Genomic DNA, 17,142 nt, shown 5'->3' on the forward strand with positions numbered 1-17,142 from the left:
AGAGAGAGAGTAAATATGCAAACAAAGGTGTTTTGGTGATGAATCAATTCCAGGAAGACAGATGGACAAACAGCACCTCTACCTGATCTTTCCATGCATAACTTTGTAACCAAACACACAGACAGGAGTGTTGTAGTGTGTACGTGCGCACACACAGACACACGGTCAGGGCCAGGAGGACGTCTCTGGGGTAAACAGATGTTCAGTGTGATGTGATTTGCGTGTTTTGATTTGTTGCCATCCGCTGCTGGATCCAAAATGGGCCACTATCCTGTTTCTGCTGCTGGGCTCCCACAAGGCCACGCTGCAAACTTTCATGGCCAACAAACCACAGCAGACAGTCAATTCAGACCATGTCTACATGAGCACTAAAAACTGTGAAGAACCACATTGAGGTGTGGTTAAACAGTTTACATTATTGCAGTAAAGTGTCGCTGAACTATTGTTTCTATACTCTGAATACCAAAGCTTACCCTGCCATAGTTACTCCTGTACACTACAATTATATGAGCAATACAGGTTTTTATAACAAAAGCTTACATGTTTGTTAATTAGGATGATTCTTTGTGAATATCACAATGTGTGTCTCATTAAAGCTAATAACTTGTGTATTGAATGCTCTTGTTGCATTAGTGTCAGTAATAGATAGGACAAAAGTTACGTGATGGTATTTTGGGTTGTCATAATGCCAAACATTCTCTGGTTCCTCTCTGGTGTGGGCAGTTGCTGCTCTTCTTTGTTTTAATTTAATGTAGTTTTATAAATCAAATATTTTGGGGTTTTGAACTGTGGGTTGGACAAAACAAGAAATTTGATGACATCACCAAAGAAAATGTTGTTCATTTAATTGATTAATCCAGACGATAATTGGCAGATTAATCCATAATACAAAAAAAAAAAAACATTAGTTGCAGCTCCACTAATATGTCTTGTGTCTGTCCTACTTTTCAGTCACATTGAGAACTGGACTGGTCTGCAGACCCTGAGGGATGTGGACATGGAGCTCTACACCGGCTTACAGAGGCTGTAAGTAGTTACACACTTCTCTATGTGTCTGTTCCTTCATGTAGTGTTGTAATGTTTCTACTGCATATCACAAATAAAATGCCTTGCTGGGAATATTTCCCTCTCTTTCCCTTTCTACTCTATACATAACAACAACCAGGTGGTTTCTAGTCCCCAACGAGCCCCCAGGAAGAGTGCTGGGCATGGAGTAGAGATGTGTGCGACTAGTCGATAGAACGTTGTTACCCTCGCTAGTCAGTACCAGAAATACTAGTCGGTTAAAGTTATTATTTAATTAATGTATACATTTAAATTTCATATTGACATATGCTGTGCTGTCTCAGCTGTTGCTGTGGCCAGCTGCTGGAATATTTATATTCATCATTTCTGTTTTTTAAATTATTTTCAACTGATTTTTCTGTAACTTTTGCAACACAAAGCATTCAAAAACAATTTTGAACAATTCATAGTATATGTTTTCGAAAGCAAAGAATATTAGATGAAAGGAAAGATCAAAAGGCTTAAAAGCTTCAGTAGGCATATTTCTGGCTTTAAAAAAATCTAGCCTAGGAAACTTTGACCAATCACAGGTCATTTCAGAGAGAGAGAGCGTTCCTATTGAGCATTCCTATTGGCTGTGCTCCGGCAAATACGCCAAAAGTTGATGCAGACAACGCTTGCTGCAATATTTGTAAATGCAAAATGCAAAGCTGGGCAGTCGGGCAACACGTCTCACATGCGCTTCCTTCGATCTGCTGTGTGACTAATTAACACAATGTTCTAAATGCAGAACAATGTTGAAATTTAGAAATTGGAAATTATTTTTACAACTGAAATTGCATTTATCTTATTAGGAGAGAGTAAAGTACTGAGAAAAATAAAACGGTACCAGTATCGGTTCAAATGTGAACGGTACCCAAAAATGAGAATCTGACAACATCAGCAAAGCGTTTGAGAGATGGAAAGAAAATGTTGCTAATACTTTAGCTTTTTGCTAATTGTAGCTGGCTCATGGCAGCTCACTGCTGCGCGTGGGAGAAGTCTGGCTTCAGAGCTTTCTGACAGAACGGGTTTATTTGAACCCAAACCATGATCTTTTCCTAACCTAACAAGGTAGTTTTGTTGGCTAAATCTGCTACGGTTATTAGAGGGCTGAACTATTAGCAACGTTTTCTCTCCATCTCTGAAACGCTTTGCGAGAATTGTAGCTATAGCTAGAGCCTCAAACGGGGCTTTACAGACCCACAGGTTTGCAAAGAAAACAGGACGGTAATTCTCATAGAATTTAACCTGAAAGGTTATTATGGTATTTTTGCCCAATGACACCAAGAATAAACTGCCTACCCCAGCTAAACTATTTTCTTTGTCAGTTATACACCAGAGCTAAAAAAAAACAAAAAACAAAGATGACAGGAAGTGGAAACTTTTACCCTCATAATGTCCCTTCAGACAGCTATGGATCATGTCCTACGTCCGACAAGTTTTCTAATTTTTCTCTTCAAAAATCAAGTGTGAGGCACTTTTTTTTGTGATAGCAAATGTTTCTTTTGTTCTTTTTCTTTTGTGGTTCTTCCTATCAGTTTCTTCTTCTCCTCCTCTGACAATTATTCAGTCAAATTAATCATCAGAGCTCTTATTCTCTCCTCTATGTGTGTGCCTGTCTGTTATAGGACGATTACGAGGAGCAACCTGCATACGATCCAGGCTCGTGTTTTCTCCAAGAACCCGCACCTGCGCTACATGTGAGTACAATGTGCCTGCATACATAAATACAAAAATGAACATTGTCACTTATGCATGTTCTTGAGCACGAACAAAGACCTGCGTATGTCATGGAAAAGCACACTGTAGAGGAGAGAGAGAGAGGGGGGGGGGGGGGGAGGGGAGTCATCTTATAATCAGGGGCATCTTATATTAGGGCCAATATGGTGATAAAGTTGTGTGACATGTTAGAAGATTGTTTTGGCAAAATAATGTTTCCTGCTTGCAGCTTTAGTCTAAAAGCAATTACAATTAATAATAATGATATTTCTTCAAGATAAAATACTTTTTTGGTGGAGGTGAGGTGGGGAGTTGTTGATTAATCAAACCGATGGGAAGCAGGATGATTGTACGACAGATTTTGACAGTGAGAGGGGAAAATTAGTTGAGCTGTGTGTAATAGAGGAACACTGTGAGGCAGAGAGGATCCTTCAAAATAGGCTACAAGAAAACCTGCCTGCCCAAATTATCATCATGAATTTCAGTTATTTTAAGCAGCGTTAGCCCTGCCAAAAGTTACAGAGTCACCAACAGACAGATTTTCACAACATTCCCTCAGTCTGCAATTCCTTTTATTCATAACGATTGATTTATTTGAAGCCTTACCGCTGAGAGTGCAACACAACTGTAGTATTGCATGGCCATTGTATTGGATTGTGTTACACTGTCAGACAAGTGTTCACCTTTTTTTGTCCACCCCTGTACATTGTTTTAATCCACAACAACATTTTATGTGGGCAGTATTGATTTTTATGTAGATTTTCTGTGATCATTTTTTTTTTTTTTGCTAGTTTGGTTTGCAGCTAACACAGCTGGTTAAAACACACCTTTGCATTTAGATTCCAGCTAAACAATAAAATGTAGTATACTATACAGAGTAGGGATGTTAATAATTAACCGTTTAACCGACATTAAGAATATTCACAGATTAATGCTATCAGTTAAACGATTAAAAGAAATTAAAAAAATTAAATGAAAAGCTGAGCAAAACTCAGAGGAGCGGCTTGTCACTTACAGGAGAATAGCTGGTCCACCTTAACAGCACCACCTTAAGTGAGTCTGAGCTGGTGTTACAGATACGGGAGCTTGGTTTGGGTCTTGAGGAGTTGTAGCATTTATTCAGCAACAAACTGTACCACACACTGCACTGCTACTTTCACAGCTGCAATGCCACAGACAACCCCGAATTCATGCGGTCTGTCGGACACTCGCCGAGTGCGCCGGGCTGACAGAGTACGCCAGGCAGACACACAGTGTGTCAGTGTGCTCACTTGACTGAGAGCTTGGGCGCATGTACCGGCAGTGAGAGTTTGGCGTCCTTGTGTCGTTCATTTTTGAATGTTTGTTTTTAATCGTTTTTAGATGTTTTTACATGTCCTCCTAGTGTTGCTGATCTAAAATGGATTTCCTTTATCCTGTCGCACTGTGGATTGTATATTGTCAATTGCTTGACTGCTACGTCAACGGGGCTGTCACACAGTACACCAGAGATGTGCTGCTGCAACTGAACTTTGTGAGTTTAGCTCGCGTGACAGATGTCATGTGTAACACCCAATTCAATTGGTAAAATACAAGTTTTAAGATGTTGTTGGATGCTTGGCCAATGTTCGACTGCTAGAGCAGGAGGGATTTTTTAGATCAGCAAGTTCACAGTCCATCCAAAGAATTTCAATTTCTCTCGACATCAGTCTTCATCACAACGGATCCCGGGACAGTGGCTCGCAGTCTTTGGATTGGATTTCCTGACCTGTATAACACAGTCAGATTTACATTCAAACATCTACATCCAACTTCCTTATCTTTCCTTGATGCTGATCACACTAATAAATCTTTACGAATTTTTTAACAGCATACACAAACATCCACAAAACAAACCAAAAACATCGATAAGGGTTGTCTCCTACCAAAGGAAACAAGGAACAGGGCTCTCTTGAAACTTCAAAATGCCGACTTAAGTAACAATCTTGTGGGCTGCATTCTGGACTTTTTAACTGATGAAGGACATGGAGTGAGAGTAAATGGGACTCTGTCTTACCAAGTTTGCTCCTCCGTGGCTCCCCACAAGGATGTGTTCTTTCGCCCTTATTATTTATCCTCTACACAAATATGTGTCAGAGCAGGTGGGAAAACAGGGCCGTGTTAAAGTACGCACTTGACTCTGTTAATGTTAGTAGGCTCCAGAACAATGAGACCAGCCACGGCCCGGTCAAGGACGACTTTGTCAGGCGGTGTGAGGAGTCCTATCTTCAATTAAACATGTCTAAAACCAAAGATATGATTTTCGAAGACATGGATATGGCTTCATGTGTGTATGAAGCCGTATCCGTCAAGAGTCAGACAGTGGAATGTGCGCAAACTTATAAATATCTTGGGACAATTATTGACTCAAAGCTCAACTTTGAAGTTAATTGTGAAGCAGTGTGCAAAAAAGGGGAACCAGCTTCTGTTCTGCTTGAGGAAACTGGCCTATTTTCACATTGACAAAACCTTGATGACCTTATTTTATCGTGCTTTTTTTTTTTTTTTTTTTAAATCAATCTTGTCTTTTTCTTTGGTTTCATGGTTTGGAAACTTATCTTTAAGGAACAGAAATTGTCTGAATCAGGTTGTGAAATGGTCTAGTAGGCTAATTGGTGAGACACAGCTTTTAACCAGGGTCCCTGTACACCAGACAGTGACACAGCGGATAACCGACTCCATTTTAAATGATGACTCCCATCCTTTGCACCCTGAATTTCAGCTTCTTCCTTCCGGACGGAGGTTTAATGTCCCAAGGTGTAGAACAAAGCGGAAGCCATCACTCAGATGAAGAAGTTGTAGCAACACTGTACAGATGTTATAGAAGCAACGCTTGCTTATTTGTTTATATGTATTCATTGTATATTGGTTTTAGTGATCACTGGAGCTTTGAGCATTTTTATAATGTTAGTCTATGATCTGTTTCTCTAAAATGTGTGTCACGATGGATACCTTGTCTTTTTACTGCAAACCAAATTTACATATGGGTACAAATAAAGTAACCTGAACCTGAACTTGAACACAGCTGACAACCTCGCAGCTAAACTAAATGATGCGGTGGAGACTTACAGGGAAAGTGGCTGCATGCGTCCGCGACAACGCACGCGGCATCGTGGCCGCTACAGGAACTCTCCCGGTCAGCTGAACTGAGGACTCAGTTGTCTGTGTTGCGTATACACTGCAGCTGGTGATAAATGGCGGAGTTAAACGGTTTGTGAATCAGCTTATCATTGCAGCTGGGCGACTTGTTAGGCACTAAAACCAAAGCACCGCTACATGCAACGCACTAATGTCGTCGCTTAACGGTTAATGATCGGGTTGGCTATCATTTAGAAAAAAAATTCCAAATTAGCATCCCTAATGTAGAGTATTCTATTTCATACCTAGTACTACATATTCAAAGGTTACAGTTAGTTGTGTTGGAAATTAAAAAAATATATATATATTTATATAAATATGTTAACATTAACATTAGAAGGAAGTAATGTTCTCTTGTATCTAGTGAGTTTGTTGAATTTGGACCTTCTGCTGCTCTGCTGATCTTTTCCTCATATACTGACTTTGCAGTGTATTTTAAATTTTTCATCAAACATTTCTGGTCTTTTTTTCTGTGTAACCATGAATCAAATATGATTCCGATATGAACAGGGTTGCTGGGTTTTCAGTATTTGAAACATTGTATCTAGTAAGCTTGTCAATTTTTTTTGATACTGCTGAATAGGGCTGGGATGATATGCTCATCTCTCCATTCGGTACTATCACAATACTTGGGTGCCGATTCGATATGTATTGTGATTTTTGAGTATTGCGATTCAATATTACAATTTACTGCGATTCTTGTTAACTCTTTTAACACCAGACCAGGGGCAGAAGTCGAATCTTCTAGTACTTTGGTAAATCTCTAAAATTATACCGTAAAAACTTTTTTGATTTTCAGCATAAATGTAGTCAGAGATGTCCTGAAGTCAAATATATCAGTCATTGTCAGGAATTATGGAGCCATGTGTGTTAATAATACTGAAAGCATTAAAAAATGTAGCTAGTTCAAGGTACAAATATGGGACTTTTACTTGGGAATATTTCTAAACTGATACAATACGTGATGTGTCTGTATGAAGTCAGAGGTGTCCTGAAGTCAAATATATCAGTTATTGTCGGGAATTATTTATACTTTTTTTCCCCAGCAACCTAAAAATCAAAGAATAAAGACATTTCCCTCAAATAAATAGTGGTATTTTTTATTTATTTATAAAGGAGCTGTTTAGTCTCCTTTCTATATACGTATTTTAGGTATAGTCTTTGTTAAAAAAAGAAATCGCCAACGACCCACCTTCTCCCCCTCAAGCTTACTTTCACATATCTGCTTTATTTTACTGTTTCGCTTTCCAGCTACATTTTGCTGCTTCATAATAAAAGCTTTTAAATAACAAAATAACGGGGGAATTTTATTGTGAAGAATACAGGAAATGAGGTGTGTTTATCACCCTTTTACAGCCGCTCCTTTGAGTAGCGGGTAACTGAGACACTGGAACTCAGCTTGTGTCTTGAGGAGTTGTAGCATTTATTCACCGACTGTACACACACTGCACTGTTATGCTCACAGCTAGTTATAGCTGACTTCCTCTCACCGTCACTCCGTCACACACACACACTCCCTCGCTCTCTCTCTCTCTCTCTCGCAATCGTTAATCTCACAACCTACGCACTGAGTTATTCCTTAAAGGAGTTTTCTACTTGTATAACACATTTTAGTTTAAAAAACATCTTAAAAATACATAATTCCCCGATGTCTAGGCCCCGGCGGGGAGTCATCTCAGACCCGTCAGGCTTGCAATATATTGGCGGAATCTCTGTATTCAACATAATTGAATATCGTTTTGTTATCGTGGACACGTGAGGACCATTATCGTGGCAAATCAATATTGTGTCTAACGATAATCACGTTATATCCCCTAAACCTGTGTGTAAAGTAAAACCAGAGCTGACCATGAAAGCATTTTTAAAAAAAAACAAACATATGAGATATAAGATATAACATATAACATATATAAGCTACATGACGGTGTAACTTGCTGATGACATGACATCACATCCCAAGCCACAGTGCTGTGGTGGGTTTATCTGCGCAAAGCTGTGTGTAAGCTCACATTATACTGCAACACATGCGCTGCAAACCGTGAGCCACTTTCTCGGTAGGATGGGACACTTGTAAGCGCTACTCTACTGTATATGCTTGGAATTACATTTCCTTTGTGTTTCTATGCTGCACAGATTTATGTTCCCTTCCACTTACCTATGCTGCAGGCAGAGGTTACATTTGTCAGGGCTGCCAAGTAAGTAAGCCGTGTTCAAGGTGAGGTGGCCCATAAACCAAGACTTAATATCCTGTTACAGTGTAGGGGCTTTAACGGAGCACTGCAGCCAGCATAGACCAGCAACCCGTAATTACTTCTAATAACACATTCATGTGTGAGTGTGTTGTTGGACATGCTGGCTGTGAAATATATCACAGTGATCCACTGTGACATATTATGGATTTATGATGCAATGATCCGCTGCTTTTTTTTTTTTTAGATTTGCTTTAAGTCAGGGGTCTCCAACCTTTTTTTCCTCTGAGAGATACTTTGACAAAATGAAAGTGGCCGAGATTTGCTCATATTTTATATTATTAGTAACATTTATTCACATTGCTCAGCTTATGGTCCTTGAGTAACGTTACTGCCGTCATCGCCTCTTTTACAATGCTTCGTTAGGATGTGCGCCACTTTAAACAAAGCCTCTGTTGCTGCGTTGGACTTCTTTGTCGGTTTGGTAAACAGAGACCGTCGTCTTTTAAGCGTTGTTTTCAGCTCCTTTACCTTCTCTGTTCGTAGACTGCTACCAGCCAGAAAGTACTGTGAAAAGTTGCCATGGACTTTGGTGAAGTGGCGCTCGACATTACATCTTCTACCGACTGACACGCTCACACCGCAAATGAGACACACACACGCTTGTCATTCACATTTGTGAAAAAAAATAAATCTGTTTCCCATTCCTCATGAAAATAGTATGTTTTTTTGCCTTTTCTTGACCTGGCTATTTTCTGCGGTCATTGTCAGATCTGGTATGTGCTTTCTAGCCTGCTAACATCTCCTAATGTTACGACGTCACTGATGTAACCAAACTTGGCAGCAGCGTAACTCGTTTAATTGACAGCCGATTGGCAAATAATCAGTTTGTGTCAGAAGGGGGCGGGACGTCTGAGAATTGGATTGGATAGAAATTTAGGTTTACCAAGTGACTTTGTCTTATCAAATTTGTTTACATATTCTTTGAACCTTTGGCGAGGGACTCAGAAACGGATCGTGAGCTAAAAAGCTGAATACAGATTATGCCACGCTTTCTGCCCTTCTGCCAGCATAGCCAACACATCATTGAACCAAACCAAGCTGCTGTTCAGGGCCCCACAACCGCAGTAGGAAAAAAAAAATATTTCTTACAGGTTTTTGGATTGGATTGGTTTGATCCAGGGCTGCCCCAGTTGTCTCTGAAAGTTACTACTATTCCCTCAGTGCAAAAAGCACAGTTAGATAAATATTTAAGGTTGGTTTTACTGTCTCATTTTCATGGTTTCACTTTGTCTTTGTTTGGAGTAGTAACCCTGTCCGAGAATAGCGTGCTGAAGACCTTATCTAGGGCATAAGAGGACATTTGCATGATCTTCATTGAGCAATTGGCAGGTCACAGAAGTAATTATCAATAGCTGACAGTATATTAAAACGGACCCTAAACAAGAACACCAACCAGAGCAAATGTAGGTTTTTTACACATAATGCGGGAAGTAAACAGAAACAATCAGGTTATCCCAAAACTGATTCATTATGAAGATAAATAGAAAATTCATGGCACACTTGCCAAAATGCATTAAGACCCAGAGAAGTCAAGTCAAGTCAATTTTATTTGTACAGCCCAAAATCACAAGTCTGCCTTGCATACAGTGCAGTACAGAACACTTCACTGCAGCTTTTAAATGTTCAGTGAACGACCAAAACAGCAGGCAACATGTTGAGGAAAACTATATGTAGCCGCACCATTCCACAATGTGCTGCTCTATCCAAGTCGTAGTTAATGTATGCCCCCACCTCACAGCAATAAAATACATGTATCTGTAATTGTACGTCAGCGTTTTAGTCAGGAACATCAACAGAGATGTCCATCTCAGCCAGTCGAATAGACTGTTGTCAGGCTATTAAATAGGTGTTATCAGTCGCTATAAGCCCCATAGATGTGGGCCAATAAGGGCCTACTACACCCACTAGTAGGTTTTATCATCTAGTGACATGGTAGATCACCGAAAGAAGGTATAAAAGAACATGACAGCGACCTCTAGTGACCGTAGTAATTATGACGCGAGCAGAAACTGAAGTCAGGTGCTCTAGTATAGACAGTGTGAAACTCCATAAGGGGTGAAGGTTGGGGACAATGGATGGGACACAAAACACGGGACTTTCACCCAGGAGTCCGGAGTTTGCATCCCGTGTGAAACTGGTAGTTGTCTTTGTACTTATTTTAATCCAAAACACAATGTTTTTCCCTAAACTTAACCAAGCGTTTTTTTTTGCCTAAACCTAAAGAATTTGTAATTGTATTGCCTCAACCTAACTAAGTGTTGTTGTTTTGTTTTTTTGCATAATCCTAAAGAAGTTGTAGTTTTGTTGCCTAAACCTAAAGAAACCTTTTTGTTTGTGTTCAAACGTTACGTTTCATTCAGTTTTACAACATGTTAGAATGTGTTGCTTTTAAGTTTCACTTTTACAACATAGTAGGCGCAGTAGGCCCTTAATGACCCATATCTATGGTGCTTATAGCGACTGGTAACGCCTATTTAATGGCCTTACAACAGTCAAATCGGGTGTCTCAGCAGTCTAATGGGCAAAAGATAGCTGCAGTTAAGGCCCATCAAGTAACTTACATTGTAACATATACTGTGTTTGTATGTTTCTTTTTTTTGCTTTTGCATCACCAATCTCAACTTGGACCAGAATCATTTGGTAATATAATAAATGCACTGTACATATAATAACTAAAAAAAGTGGATTTGGTGTGAAGTTCCGTTTGAGAAGGCAAACAAACTCTATCTGTATATAAGACAATTCTGTCTAAATGAGGAACTACCATTGAAAATTCTAGACTCATTGTTATTGAAAAGAATGTGGTGTGGTAGAAATATCAAAGTACAAGCAAGAACAGTATAATGATTTGTCACTTTTCATTAGTGATGCTGACATACATGCAGCCTAGAGATAAACGGACATCAATAATCATTTAACATCCTGTGACATCAAATAACCTCCACTACAATGCATGTGCTATATAATTTGCATTGTCTGTGTCTCCCATACATAGATGATTATATTATAGCTTTGTATGACTGCGACAAATGGAATAATAATGTCTTTGGAAGGAAGCAAATCATTTGCATTCCTTTATTAAAGGGCAACAACACCCTCAAAGTCTGCCAGAGCGCTCTCTCCCAGCCAAACCTTCACATCCAAGCAGGCACATACAAGCTCATTTTAAACAAAAAAAGCTGTTTCTACACACAGTATGCATCTTGTTGTAAAAATCACAAGTATTAACATCATATGCCGTCAAAAATCCATATAATTATGTGCGCAAAAAAAAAAGGAATGTTGAGTTCCTCTTTAAGCTCTGTCTGTAAAATGCTTTTCTTCAGAGTTATGACTTAATACAGGCAGTAGATACACAATTCTTTGACAGACTGGGATGTTAAAGTTATATTAAAGCAGAATGCATGAGGAAATGTACTAAGTAAGTATTACATCCTGGTCATGGTGAATGTAAAATACTGTGGTAAATGGTAAATGCTACATTTATTAAGCACACAGCTGATGTGAGAAAATCATTAGCATTCATTTTCTCTTCTACATCTTGACATCTTGTATCGTCTGGCATGGCGACTGTCTCCAAGGAGGAAACAGTGGCCAATCAGGGCTTCAGTTGGCTCTACATGGGGGTGGCCATGGTAGTGCTGCTGAGACTTCCTTAACATCAGGAAGTGGGCAGATGGTGTTTGCTTCTCTCTGTGTATGGGTATGTGGATTTGTGTGGATTTGTATGCGCGTGTTTTTGTGGGTTGCTAGGAAACTTGGACGTTCTCAGTCCTCTATACTCCTCTTCAAACAGGCCCGTGCTTAATGAATTTTACCAAGTTGTTAAGGATATTAATGATGAAAAAAAAAATCTAACTAATTTACTTTCACCACATTCTGATTTAAAGGTCCCATATTGTAAAAAGTGAGATTTTCATGTCTTTTATATTATAAAGCAGGTTTAAGTGCCATATAAATACTGTTAAACTATCAAAACGCTCAATATACGGAGAAATACACACAGCCCGTATTTAGAAATTGTGCGTTTGAAACAAGCCGTTAGGATTTCTGTCCATTTGTGATGTCACAAATATACAATATTTAGACCATTACACGGTTTTAAATGTAAACATTCTAAATGTGTCCCAGTTTATTTCCGGTTGCAGTGTATGTAAATAACATCAGCTGACGACAGGAAGTAAACATGGACCCAAACTGTTGCCTAGCGACGCAATTCCGTTGCAATTCCGTTGAAATGCACTAAAACGGAGTGTTTCAGACAGAGGGTAAATACAGGTATATTCAGGCAGACAGTATGAGGAAAATAATTTTTTTTTGAACATTACAGCATGTAAACATGTTCTATAAGAAACACAAAATACAAGTATGAACCTGAAAATGAGCTCGATATGGGACCTTTAACTAACCACAAACTTCACTGGAAATATATTAGGTTTATTCAGTTGTGGTTATAGAACATTGGGTATGAGTGTATATGTTTCATTCCAAATTGTCAGACAGCCAAACCGCTTGAACATACAGTGCAGTATAACATTAATTTGGCCATGTTTCAAACCGTCTTATGTTTTTATATTAACAATAACATGTTACTTTAAAGGAGTTACTCATAGTAAGAACATTATCACCAAACGCTGCAGTTCCCCTCAGTTTTATGGAGCTTTATAGCGACTTTCAGCTCATCATTTTGGTTGTCCGGCCCTCAACTTTACTTTTTTGGTTCATACTCACAGCTCACATAGCGTTGTTTTCTGCTGCAACAGGCAGCTGTTTTGATAAAGCCACTGTACACTATCAGCAAACAGGAGACAAACACAGTCAGAGACTAGCTGGTGAACATAATGGAGCATTTAGCATTTGAAGAGACACAGATTTCCCTCAGGAGTTGGTGGAGACCAAAAACAGAGCTAAAAGAGAGATAATATTGAATATTGCATTCATCAGGTGGACACAAACACGACTCCAAATGAATGATCATGTTGCTATGTGTCTGTTGGATGTATAAATAGGCGACTGCTAACAAGTTGTCATATCAAATTAAAAGGTGATATGTCAGTGTTGGGTTTACAGCTTGTTTCTGCTGCCTCAAAGTGGCCAAGGCAATCTGTTATTCCAGGTGTAAGATGAGCTCTATATGGTCATGAATCAAGTATTTGTTACCTAACCTGGCTAGTATTGTCAATGCTTCCTGTGGTTGCGCAATAAAAGTCTTCCACTTCCTGCATTCATTATGAAACAAACAAAACTTGTATGTTAGTATTAACATTAGCTTTATTAGTGATGATTACCAAAATAAACGTACGTTGCAGTGTCTTGACAATACATTGGTGAATGTAGCTACTATAAACTATGTAAATTTAAATACAAGCCCACAGTGCCAAACAGTGGTTTTAGTCAACTACTCAACTAGTTTAGCAATTGGTGAAACCCCTGATACTCTATGTTATATAAATGTGGGTACAAGGTACAGTTCTGAGCAAAACTCAGAGGAACGGCATGTCACTAAAATGAGAATACCGGTCCACCTTAAGGGTCAGTCCAAGTAAGCCTGGGCAGATCTTGTCACTAACTTCGGGGCTAACCCCATTCACTTTAATCAACAGGTGGTGAGCAAGACACGGAAACTTGGCTTGGGTCTTGAGGAGTTGTTGGATTTATTCTAGCCAAAACTGTACACACACTGAACGGCTATGTTCAAAGCTATAACATTACTGCTGACTTCATACTCACTGTCACACACACACACACACACACACACACACACACACACACACACACACACAAGCTCTCTTTCTCTCTCGCTCTCTCGACCACACACTCGATATTGTAATCCCGGGACACACCAGGAACGTCAGGAGCGCGTGGTGGCTGTGTTACCTGTTGTTTTTTATTTCGGCGTCCGTGTTTACAGGTTAGAACAGCCACACTGCGCGCCTCACGCACGTCACACGCGTCTCTTCTAGAGAATAGAGGTCTTGCATATTATTCTTATTCTGAAATACTGTACACTGTTAAGAATTTCCCAGTAAAATAACAGTAAAGAGCTGGAAGCAGGGTTGCCATTATTCTACTGTAAAATTAACATTATTATACTGTCGCTGAAATTTACAGCTTTGTACTGTTAATGAAAAATACAGTATATACAGGTTTTTTGATTAATTTCACAGTATTTTATAGTTAATTTACTGTTTAAAGATACATTATATAGCTGTTTTTCCCCTTTCTTTTACATTATCTTACTGATTTGTTTTAATGCACTATTTAGGTTGTATTTTTTACATACATTTTAATAAACATTATTTTTTGCCTATATGAATAGACTTAGCAGGTTACAGACAAAGGAATAGTCACACTAAATACAATTAAAGGCACTTGTTAAGAAAAAGGCTATAATTAAGGCTATGATGCCCAAAATGTCTGTCTATATGGCTACAAGCACAGAATGCAAACCATAAAAACATGTGAGTGAAGAACAGAGCTAATTCACTGCTTTTACAATCATGTACAATGTGTGAGAAAAGAAAATCTACAGCTTATCTTATTGCACTTTACTTTTTATTTTCATATGAAGTTCAACACAGCGCCAACAAAAACCTGACACAGATAACAAACCAAATTTCAAAAGAAATAGCATTTCTGAAGACATCTGTCAATCTTACTAACCTTACTTTGTGGAACAGTTACAGAGAGTTGAGCTATATCATAGAGTTAAAACAAAACTCTCAAATAATATTTTGCCTTATATCATAATGAGCACCAACACCACCAGACATGTGACATCATGTCCAAGTATGAATATTCAGGCTCTAACAAGGCACATGGATAAGTGTGGAAGTCCAAGTATTGGGCGATAATGGGGGAGTGAGTTAGCGGATGACTTATGGCCTACTCAAAGACACCAGTTCTCTCAATCCAGCCTTGGTAGCCCGCTGACTGTGTGAGAGAGAGATATATGAGTTCCAACATAACTTTCATTGTAACTTCTCACGTACAAAATCAGCGTGTGTAGCCCTCATTTCCTCTTATCATGTATGTAATGTAAACTCACCATTTTAAATGAAGTCCCACTCAAGTCCATGAGTCCCATCAGCAGAGTGGATACATGTGGATATACGGTTGTAGTCTTGTCTTGTAGCTCGTGAATTTGCCAGTTTTCTTTGAGAAGACTTTGCCCTGTCCATCCTTGGTGCCTCTCTCAGGGTTTATTCCTACGGTGCACCTGAAAAATGATAGTGTTTCTTCAGGTACTGTGTAAAAATCAAGTTGTGTGAATCACTTAGATTAATGCCACAATAAAAATACAGGTTTTACTGAAAGTATCTAACCTTGAGATTAATTTGAGCGTGCAGGTGTAGAAGGTGGAAAATAATGCAGCAAGTCCCATCAAGAAGGTGGGCTGGATCCCCTCACATATGAAGTGGCCCTCAAGGCTGACCATCCAGCGCCAATAGCTTCCTGCTGTTTCACCTGAAACTTAGAAAGAATTTTCCTCAGTCAACTTCATGGATTTTTAGTCAATGTTTTAAATGAATTGTGTTGAGTGGTGTGCATTACTGGTTGAGAAACCGTTTTTTGATCAATTATGAATATTCTGACCATCTGATCTATAGAACATGTGGTTTTCAGATATCATTCAAAAACACTAGTTAGCTAGTAAATAACCTTGCCTTCAATTTTGTATCTGCTCTGCTGAATTACCACCCAATAACCAACATGCACGGAAGTCTTAATGTTACTTTAAATGTTGAAGGGACTTCCATAGACTGTAAAATGTATACACCGTCGTTATGCATGAATTCACTGGCAAAATACATGTGTCAGCACATTAACTTAGATATTAACTTGAATACATAGATATTAAAATGAGCTCCTTGTGTTGTCCGATTAATGTGCAATCATCTGTGAAATTCTAGCTAGCTGTTGAATCCCTCTATCATGACATGCACATATTCTGTAATGCAAACTAACTGGAAACATCACTGATAACCTTTGCACAGATTTATTAATTAAATAAAATTACTACTTACCAAATAATCAGTAAGATGGGAATGGATGAAGAAAAGAACGGATCCAGCCTCACATGTGCAGATCAGGTGAAATTGCTCTTCCCAGAATTAAAAAAATACTGCATCGAACTGTTATTCATGATACTTTAGACAGTTGATCAGCAGTAAAGTGCTGTTTTTTAAGAATACATTATAGTTCAGTTAAAAAACGGCCTATGAGCATAATTTAACAGATTTTCTTTTGTATTAACAGTAAAGCACTGTTTTTAGCAATAACAGGTTAATACTGTTGAAATTCTGCTGTAAATTAACAGCAATTGTTTACAGTGTATGTGTTGGACAGTTTTTTAGAACATGCAGTGACTTTGAGAGCTCCATAAATTAATATAGTACGGGTTTTAATTGTCGATTATTACTATTATTTACAAATTACCACGTCTTTACCTTTCTCTGTCAAAAATAAATATAAATGATATTTTTAATGAAATGAAATGGCCATTAAAAGGCAAACTCTATGTAGAAAGAAAGGGCTGACAGCAGCAGCTGCAGCAGCAGAAACGCAGCAGACAAGCATCTGAAACGCAGCTGGTGTGAACGACCGATGCGTAAATCGTGCAGCCACCATGCCACGCAGCCACCATGCCCTCCTGACGTTCCCTGTGTGTTCCGGGCGATATGCACACAACCTATGCACAGAGTTATTCCTTAAAGCAGTTTGCTACTTTCAAAACATCTTAAAAATACATTAAAAAAAATCCACGATGCTTAGGCCCAGCGGGCCCACTGGCGGAAACCCTTGCGGTAAACTAATTCGGAGTTACAACAACTCAGTACACTTCAACAGCACCACAAACTGTAGCCTCCAAAATAACCACACGGTTGAATCCAGACCTCTCCAAAACACAAACTGGACCTCAAGTTATTACTGGGCTGCTGTATTAGACGGCATTGATTTTGTCATT

The 17,142-nt window shown here is 38.9% G+C and overlaps 1 protein-coding gene and 1 long non-coding RNA gene across 3 annotated transcripts in view; one reads left to right on the forward strand and one right to left on the reverse strand.

The window, feature by feature from the left end:
• LOC119486234 (NT-3 growth factor receptor-like) overlaps positions 1–17,142 on the forward strand; it is a 253,693-nt gene that overhangs the window by 63,755 nt on the left and 172,796 nt on the right. Inside the window, 2 exon segments of the mRNA XM_037766194.1 lie at positions 952–1,026; positions 2,676–2,747. Coding sequence (XP_037622122.1) covers positions 952–1,026; positions 2,676–2,747 — 147 coding nt within the window.
• LOC119486235 lies at positions 15,063–16,294 on the reverse strand. Of its 2 annotated transcripts, XR_005206495.1 has the most exons (4): positions 16,202–16,294; positions 15,500–15,647; positions 15,223–15,393; positions 15,063–15,107 (listed from the first exon to the last, which is right to left on the reverse strand). It is a non-coding gene; the product is annotated as an uncharacterized LOC119486235 (long non-coding RNA). The 2 variants fall into 2 exon arrangements; XR_005206494.1 differs by lacking the exon at positions 16,202–16,294 and having other exon boundaries at positions 15,500–15,691.

This window comes from Sebastes umbrosus, chromosome 4 (genome assembly GCF_015220745.1).
Source record: "Sebastes umbrosus isolate fSebUmb1 chromosome 4, fSebUmb1.pri, whole genome shotgun sequence".
In the NCBI taxonomy this organism is placed as follows: domain Eukaryota; kingdom Metazoa; phylum Chordata; class Actinopteri; order Perciformes; family Sebastidae; genus Sebastes; species Sebastes umbrosus.